This window comes from Protopterus annectens, chromosome 13.part0, assembly GCF_019279795.1.
Source record: "Protopterus annectens isolate FY-2018-M chromosome 13.part0, PAN1.0, whole genome shotgun sequence".
NCBI classification, from domain to species: Eukaryota; Metazoa; Chordata; order Ceratodontiformes; family Protopteridae; genus Protopterus; species Protopterus annectens.
In genome coordinates, this window is record NC_056747.1 from 625810415 (window position 1) to 625820227 (window position 9813).

The 9813-nt window shown below is 39.7% G+C and overlaps 1 protein-coding gene across 1 annotated transcript in view; it reads left to right on the top strand.

Moving 5' to 3' along the window:
* The window catches only part of LOC122788351 (kelch-like protein 10), a 114556-nt gene extending 109268 nt beyond the window's left edge, over positions 1 to 5288 (top strand). Inside the window, exon 5 of the mRNA XM_044055421.1 lies at positions 4962 to 5288. Within this exon, the coding sequence (XP_043911356.1) occupies positions 4962 to 5288 (327 nt within the window). The remainder of the gene's footprint in view (positions 1 to 4961) is intronic.
* Positions 5289 to 9813: the final 4525 nt, after the last annotated feature.

The window sequence follows — 9813 nt, forward strand, 5'->3', positions numbered from 1 at the left end:
TTTTCTATTCGGTGTCACAGGTACACCGTGGACCCTCTTTCTGGGGGTATTCCTATTCCTTTTTTTATTTGTATGGGTTGCTCAAGTCTGGTCTGGCATACTCTTCTGTTAAAGCTCATTGGTCAGCCATCTCTGCTTATCTGTCCTAGAATCTACCCCTTCCTTCTAGATTTGAAGTCAAACAATTTCTGAAAGGTGTTCTTCACACTAAGCCCCCAAGAAGCCTATTCTTCCTTCTTGGGGCTTTAAGTTTGTTCTTACCAGGCTGACTCAGCCACCACTTTTTCTTTGCAGTTCTGTATTTGCGAAACTGTTCTGTGGTGCCTCTTACTTCTGCCAATAGACTCTCTGAATTTCAGGCACTCATGGCAGTTCCCTCTTTTTTATTTTTTTTCACAAAGACAGGGTTTCTCTTCATACTAATCCTTCTTTTATGCCTAAAGTAGTTAATGATGTGTCTTTAAATCATACCATTCATCATTTTTCCCTTCTTAGAATAATAGCAATAGGAGTCTTTATACTTTGGAATTGCATAGATAGCTCAGATGTCACCTGGATAAGACTAAGGATATAATGGAATCTAAGCAACTTTTTGTCTCCTTCCATTCCAAGAAATTAGATTTAGATGTAAGCAATCCTTTCTCATCTTGGTTTTCTAAGGTCATTTATTTTTTGATATTCTTTTCATGGTGTGTAGCATTCTTCTTCTGTTTTTGCTCTTTCTACCAGGGCAATATCCTCCTCTGGTGCATTTTCCAAGGGTCTGGATACTAGATCCATTTTGGAAACTGCCTCCTGGTCTTCAGTACAAACCTTTACAAAATAGTAAAAGGTGGATATGATTTCTAGGGCCAGAGCTGAATTTACCAGGGCCATTCTGCATGGCTTATTGAAGGGCTCCTCTGTGGCTTCCAACTCCCATCCTCTCCAGTAGCTTTTGTACTCTTCCTTTAGTAAGGAGCACTGCAGCAGTGATAAGGAAGGACATAGTACAGTTGGGAAACATCTTACCATAACAATGGATGCCCTACCTCTCATTGTCACTGTAATCCATCTCTCTCTCCTTCCCCCTATTTTGATCTGTTTCTTACCTTCCGGCTGAGGGTTCTTCTTCCCCCCTTTCAGATCCACATGTACTTGCTTATCCTCTTGGGATGCTGTTCTCCTGGGGCAATTCAGTTCTGAGGATTAGGTGCTTGTATGTCATTTATATACCTTATGCCTTGGCTGTAAGATATATGTGTAATGTATGGCAGCTGGAAGATGTATGGAGAACAGAGAGGTATGCAAAACAGTGCAACACCACTCTGTAGGTGGGGTGTTAACAGTGCTGAACTACTATATTGCACTTAGAGCCAGTTAACATGGTAAAGAAGCAAATTAGAACCACTCTTTGAAAATCATTGCCATTTTACAAGTGGTAAACAACCATGCTACAGGTGTGCACATCACAGTGAACACAAAGCATGTGACTAGTATGCCAATGCATATAACACAGTCCCCCCCATTTCATACCTTATGGTTACCCTTGTGTATTATGCTGTACTTGCTGTTCTCCCCTTTCCTACTCTCCTATCTTCCACATTTTCTCCCCAGTTCCTTGGTTCATAGTTGTTTACTAGGCTAACAACCACAAGGGCCTTTTTAAGCCTAGTAATGCATCCCAAATCTCTGACAAGTTCTGGTACTCTTGATGAGTGTAAGCAGGGGCTTGGGAGATAAAACATTTACAAGCAGGGGGCTGGGAGATAAACCATTTACAGGTTGTCTGTGTCTATTAGAGACATAGGTGCCAAGCCGGGGATGAATTTCCTGTTACCCATCCAATTGTCTAAGTTCCAGTTGAATTGGGTTAGGAGGAACTCTGCTTCACATGGATGAGGAACCTATTACAGACACAGGGTAGTCTCTGGGATGCATTCCTGTCTCTCCAGCAGGCCAAGTTTATATCTTAGACAAGGTTTAAGACCTTAGAACGGGTAATTCTGGTGCTGTTTGTTTTTTGGATATGCAGGAGGTCCATCAGAGTGGGGTCTGACAATAACTTGTGTGCCAGGCATAGATCTCCCATCAACAGCCTGTAGGAGACAGAATACAGAGACAGAGCCTTGAGGTGGTCTGCATAGGACATTTTACTTACTCCCTGTATTCTGTAAGTGAGGAACCTCTGTAGACATTCCATTTGTTGGATATGCCTGTTTAGGTAAATGCCAAAGGGGGCGTTGTACTCAAAGAAAAAGTCTGATGAATACCAAATACAGTGGAACACTGACTTCCTTGGACCTAGATGTCATACTTTTGTTTGCAAGTTATGCAGCATAGAATGATTTCCTCACTACTACAGACGCATTATGGTCAAAGGCTAGATTACTGTCTGTGTGTCCCTAAGTCCTTGGCTACTGGGTCAGCTCTACAGGGTGAGTTGTCAATATGATAGTTACCAGGGGTGTATTACTTCCGGAAGGATATTATTATGGATTTCTTGATGGGGTAATGCACTGATCCACTGTGGACATGCTTCCAGCACAGCCTGGATTCATGCTCTTGTTCCAGATGAGTTCCAGTTGTTTGTGTCAGCCCATCCTGGAGAACATTTGTGTTGGTGTGGAATTCAATGACAGCTTCTAATTTGCAATTATCTGCAAATTTAGTCTGCTGGAGACCATTGATGTTGGCCTTAACTTTAAAAAAGTAAATGCCAAAATGGAGCAGTCCAACTACCGATCCCTGAGGAACTCTACTTGTGATTGGCCTCTTTGTAGTTGGTTGACTATCCACCAGGTGACATATGGATTTACACCTAATCTCTTGAGTTTGTAAACAATGCCCAGGTAGAGTATTGTATCAAATGCCTTGGCCAGGTCAAAGTAGGCACTGTGAACCATTTTACCCTCATCCATTGCTTTGGTGAGCTTCTCAAAGAAGTCCACCCAGTTCAATAGGCATAACCTGCCCTTGATGAAACCAAACTGGGTTGGGTCCAGTGGCTGGAGGTTTAATATATCATTATTGATCATTTCCATGACAATTCTTTCCATGGTTTTGCATATAAGATTAGTGAGACTTAATGGTCTGTAGTTTCCAGGGTCTGTAGATGGCCCACCTTTTTGCAGAGGGATGACTGTTGCTGTTCTCCATTCATGAGGCATGAAGCATCTTTGGAGGCTACAGTTAAATAGCAATTCCAGAGGGCCTGATAGGTCATGTTTCATGCTATTTAGAAGGCATCCTGTGATATTGTCTGGGCCCAGTAATGGAGTATTCTTGGTCTTAGAAAGAATATTAAGGACCTGTTCCCTAGTGATACCAGGGGGAGTTATATTTGATGGAATTTCCTCAGTGTGGGGGGGGGGTACAGTTGGAGCTCAATTTTTGGCCAGTACATTTGCTATAGCTTCTGTTTCAGTATAGGTGGCTCCATTTACAATGAGCTTTGCACACAACTGTGTATTGCCTTTGAGGCTGCTGACATAGCTAAAGAATGTATTGTGGTTGCCCTTGGCCTGGGAGGCCAAATTTACATCAAATTTGGCTTTGGTAGAGTTTATTTGTCCTCTGAGTTGTTTGTTTAGTGTGATGAGAATGCTTTTTATCCTGCTGGGTGCTGCACCTCATAATTTTTTGTCATGATTTTCTTCCTTCTGTTATACAGCCTATTCATTTTGTGATTCCACTAGGGTGGCTTGTTCTTTAAGTTAGTTCTGCACTTCCTCCTGGTGGGTACTGATGCCTCTATGCATCCTTTAACATGCTTGTATAGGGCTTCTGTGAACAGTTCTGCATAGGCAGCAGTGTTCTCAAGGTTTATGGGGGCTTTAAATTTTGCCAGGTTATCATTTAATAGCAGGAAATTAGCCTCAGAGTTATATAACAAACAGGGTTGGCACTTTTCTGCACACCAACAATGGTATATCTGGCCAATGTTGTGCCTAGTTTCTTGTTCCAGATGCAGCTATATATGTCTAAATTGCACATGTGAGCTCACATTAACTCAGCCATGCTTGCCTGCCTGCATTGTTAGAACCATTGTGTACATGTTAGTCATGTTCTTTACAGTAGAGCAGCCTAGCACTGGTTTTCCCATTATTGTTACAACTGTCTTAAATTATGCAGTCCTTTACAAAGACTGCTGGCACTGTTTAATGCCTAATTCATGTCTGATTAGCTCAGTGACCCTTCCTGCAGCTACCTCTTCAACAGTAGCACTGCACACCTGCATATCACTTGGCTGTGAATCCCAGTCAGTATCTTTTATCTTACTTTGTTAGGCCCGAGTAACCCACAAATGTTTTTTTTCTTACTATCTGCATAAATATAGACCATAAAATCATAGTCTTCTTTTTAATAACACAATTTTTTATACCCTGGTTTATCATTTTCCTCTTTATTCGTGTATCTAATTGCATTGGAATAATGATCTGTTACTTACCCTGAATCCTGAGTACAGTTGTAGACCAGGATCACAGAGTTCAGATCAGATTTCAGCACTTTGAAGTTTCATCTCAAGGACTGAGATGTTCCTGCAGGTCTCTCATATACATTCTCAGAATGAACATTATTAATATGTTTTTCTGTTTGCTTGATGGGGTACTGCACTGATTCTCTGTGGACATACTTCCAGCATAGCCTGGATTTATGAGTAAAGTGAAGAAGAGCTACTGTGTAGTACCCATTCCAGATTATAGATGTAGAAGAAGTAAAGTTATACATTGAAGCAAGATAATACTATACATTTTCACTTTTACATCTTTCGATCCCACAGCAATATGATTATTAAAAAGTCCCTAACCCATCCACTATACTATGTTACATGATTTTTTTTTACTTTGCAAAATAAACATTTTTAGATGGCAAGAATTTAAAATTGTTACAAAGTAGCAATCAACTGACTAGTAAAATATTCTTGAGTCTGCAGATAGCTCAAATGCTGAATTAACTACATTCCTCTTTCTCCATTACAGGTGGGAGGCTTTGATGGAGAAATTCGACTTAGCAGTGGAGAGGCCTACAGTCCCTTTACTAACTCTTGGCATACCATCTCCAACATGCTGACCCCTCGTAGCAACTTTGGAATTGCAGTAGTGGATGATTTGCTGTTTGTTTTCGGTGGCTATACTGGCAGATCAACCACTTCCAGTGCTGAATGCTATAATGAGACCAACAAATGGCGTGAAGTCCAAAGCATGGGTATTTCCCGCAGTGCTTTAAGCTGTTGTGCCATCCCAGGCTTGCCAAATGTTAGAGACTATGTTGTGGCAAGGGACATGTATTACAAGTTTTCAGTTTGAAAGAAAGTGAAGTTTTCAGCTAACACAATTCATTACCTTACTGAGATGTCATCTTTACCTTTTTAAATAATGCAATAAAAGAATATCTTTATGGCAAAGAAATGTCATGTTTTTCACTGATATATATATATATATATATATATATATATATATATATATATATATATATATACATACACAGGTTATATACAAAATATGTAGGTCTCATAGTACTGCAAGTATTCATAATACATTTATGGTATATTTTAGGTATGAACTGGAAGCGATATAATGGGTTCATCGTATTCCACTACAAAAAGCATAAACAAATATAATGCAGTAATACAAACTAGTCACAGAGAATACATCCTCCAACTATTGTGTTTCTCAAGGCTCTGTAACATTCCTTTAAAAGCAGGGAATTATGCAAGTTCACCTCATTATGTATGTCTCAGATAGCAGGTTTATATATTACTGTTTCTGCTGTAATATCACTGCTGACCATACCAACGCTGCATTTCAAGGTAAAATACTGAGAGAAGAAAGCAATATCTATATTATATATTATATATGTTATATTATATATTATATGTTCGAAGTTTGAAAACTTTGAACGTTAAATAATCTAATTTAAATGTTCAAAGTTTCAAACATCGAACATATAATAATAAAACAACAAAAAAAACAACTTACCTGACTAGTGTAGGCTTGCCCTCCTGCCTACAGCCATTAGTTCTGTGTTTGTTTTTTTTTTTATTATATATATTTGAAGTTTTATAACTTCAAACATTTAAATTCGGTATTTTATTGTTCGAAGTTATAAAACTTCAAACATATGATATAGACCCGAAAATACCTACTCATACATGCTTGCTTAATACCTGTATCTTCACATCTGATTTAGTTTTAAGGCTTAGAGTATTTTTGTTCCCCAGACCATCATAACTGCAGAGGTCCAGTGTTGTACACATTGCTGCTGTGGAATGACCACACCTGCTCAGCAGTCTAAGTGCAGCCTAATTATAACAGTATTTAGTTAGGAATTGGCCACCTCAAATACTGACAAGATCCATTTGGGCAGATTTTAAACTCAGCACAACCCCCCAGCAAAGGGCATGAAAACGTGGGTGGGGGTTGGCATAATGGTGAAAGTATTCACCTTACAGACAAAAGATATATAATTTGTTTCTCACCTTTGAGGGAAACTGTCTAGGCTAAAAATGGGTAACTAGCCTAGTACTTACTTATGAATATGAGAGTCTGTCCCACTTTATAAAAGGTAACCAACTTACAAAATCATTTTATCAATGCAAAGAGGAAATATTTGAAGTAGCCCTGCCTGTGGAAGTATATTTGCATAGCACTCTGTAAACTTAAAAGTTATTCTGATGGCATCAGGTAATATATTAGTATTATCGTCTCACTCTCTCCTACTGTTCTCCATTTAAAGAAGGATACTATCTCATCCCTGAATAATGTTCCTTCATACACATAGCAATAATGCTCACACTTTTGGATATTAAGGGGACATAACATTCTTTATTACTTAAAAAGCAGCTGTATGTTCATATAACCAAATACTCATACCTGTCACCCTACTTTCTTAAAGAATCATAGCAGGGACCACCAGATAGCATAGCAAAGGGCCAAGTATTTTAGCACTTAAATTTTGTTTATGAGTAAATTCGGATCTATGTCAGAAGATTGAAGTTTCAGAAAGTAAAATGTCATATAGTTGAGATGACGTAACTGACTTTCCGAAATGTTGAACAACACTAAACAACAAAAAATCTATGTTTTGCAGGGGAACAAGCCCCCCTGCACCCCTGTGGGAGGAGGCTGTACCCCCTCAACATTTGCATGCTATATATAGTTTCATAGGTGTTTACTAGACTAATGACCACAAGGGCCTTTTTAAGCCTAGCCATGCATCTCAAATCTCTGACAAGTTCTGATTCCTGATAAGTGTAAGCAGGGACTTGGGAGATGAACCATTTACAAGGTTGCCTGTCTCCATTAGAGACATAGGTGCCAAACCAGGGATGAATTTCCTGTTCCCCATCCAATTGTCCAGGTTGCACTTGAATTGGGTTAGGGAGGAACTCTGCTTCACATGGATGGGAAGCCTGTTCCAGAGAAGGGGTAATCTCTGGGATACGTTCCTGTCTCTCCAGCAGGTCCTATTTATATTACAGGCAAGGTTTAAGTCTTTAGAATAGGTAATTATGGTGCTGTTTGTTTTGTGGATATGCAGAAGGTCCATCAGAGTGGGGTCTGAAAATGCCCTGTATGTCAGGCATAGGTCTCCCCTCAAAAGGCTGTAAGAGACAGAATACAGGGATAGAGCCTTGAGGCTGTCTGCAAAGGACATTTTACTTAAGCCCTGTATTCTTTAGTGAGGAACCTCTGTAGAAATTGCAATTGTTGGATATGCCTGGTTAGATACATACCAAAGGGGTCAATGTACTCAATGATAGGTCTGATGTATGCCGAATACAGTGGAACAATGACTTCCTTGGACTTAGATGCCATACCTTTGTTTATAAGTTGCACAACATAGATAGTAATTTAGCCTTTGACCATCATGTGTCTACAGTAGTGAGGAAATAATTCTATGTGTGTTCCTAAGTCCCTGACTACAAGGCCAACTCTAAGGGGTGTGTTGTCAGTGTGATAGTTACCAGGGTTGGATGACTTCCCGAAGGATATTATTATGCATTTCTTGGCATTTAGCTTTAGTCCATGGCTCTGACACCACTTGTTTGTCTGTGTTAGCCCCTCCTGGAAAATATTTGTGTCATTGTGGGATTCGATGGCAGCTCCTAATTTGCAGTCATCTACAAATTTAGTCAGCCAGAGACCACTAACATTGGCCTTGACATCAGAGAAGTAAATGCCAAAAAGGAGTGATCCAGGGACTGATCCCTGAGGGACCCCACTTGTGACTGGCCTTTGTAGAGGTGGCCTCCCCAATTCTGACTTCCAGGTTCCTGTCTGTGAGCCAGTTGGCTGTCTACCGGGTGACATATGAGCTTGTACCCAACCTCCTGAGTTTGTCAACAATGCCCAAGTGGGGTATTGTAAGAAATGCCTAGGCCAGGTCAAGGTAGGCAGTGTGAACCATTTTGCCCTCATATATTGCTTTGGTGACCTTCTCAAAGAAGTCCACCAGGTTGCATAGGCATGACCTGCCCTTGACGAAACCAAACTGGGTTGGGTCCAGTGTCTGGAGGTTTACTCCCATCACTATTGATCATTTCCATGATATTTCTTTCCATGGCCTTACCTATAAGACTAATGAGACTTATGGGTCTGTAGTTTCCAGGGTATACAGATGGCCCACCTTTGTGCAGAGGGATGACTGTTGCTGTTCTCCATTCATAAGGCACAAAACCTGCTTGGAAGCTATAGTTAAATATCAATTCTAGAGGGCCTGATAGATCATGTTTTGCACTATTTAGGAGACATCCTGGGATATTGTCTAGGCCCCTTGATACAGTGCTCTTGGCCTTAGACAGAGCATTAAGGACTTGTTTCCTAGTGATAGCAGTGGCATTCTATGTCCAAGGCAATTTAAAGGTGTACAAGAGAAGAACTCAGTGACCACCAGCTGTGAGAAGGAGGACCATCATAGACCAAGGACCATGACTCAAAGGACAAGGAAGTAAAAAACAGCCATGTTTATATATATATATATATATATATATATATATATATATATATATATATATATATATATATATATATATATATATATATATATATATATATATATATATATATATATATATACACACACACACACACACACACACACACACACACACACACACACACACACACACACACACAAAGAGGGAGCATTCACCTTGCAGCAGTAAACTAGGAAAAACTTAGACTTAAATGACAGAAGCTCTTGTCAAAGACAAATACAATAAGAAAGTGAGGATCTGAACAAGGAAGGTAAATCTCATTATCCTTGTCCTCACAAATATGGAGGGAGTGAAGGAGTAGGTGGTAAATAAGGAAGTATGTAACAATGAAAAGGCCACGCGAGTCCCTGGGATAGACAAGTAGAACGAAGGTGTGGGATTACAGGACAGCAGATTTTAGCCTGTTGGGGTATTCATTAAAGAGGAATACTCAGGGTTGATTGGAACTAACATCAAAAGAAGGAAAGATGGAATTAAATTCTGGAATTAATGAGCCAGAAAAGTATTATCTGCATAAGACAAAGGGCCTGGATATGGTTAGATGAACAGCATGGCTTAAACAATGACAAAAAGTGTATCTGGGGAAATGAAAAGGGCACACAGAGAGAATGGGCCAAAACAAAGGGAAAGATGAAAGAAAAGGAGAAAAGGTTAGGGAACAAATTTAGAGATGAAAGAGATACAAGGAAAATTTTAAGACAGAGGAAAGCTCTGCTAGTTGGAGCAGAGGGAGAAGACATATCGATAAATAAGAAACCAGACACACATGTTGACTGAATTCTTTATATTATTATTTTTAAAACAAAAGTAATGGTATGGAACATAGCTTGGGG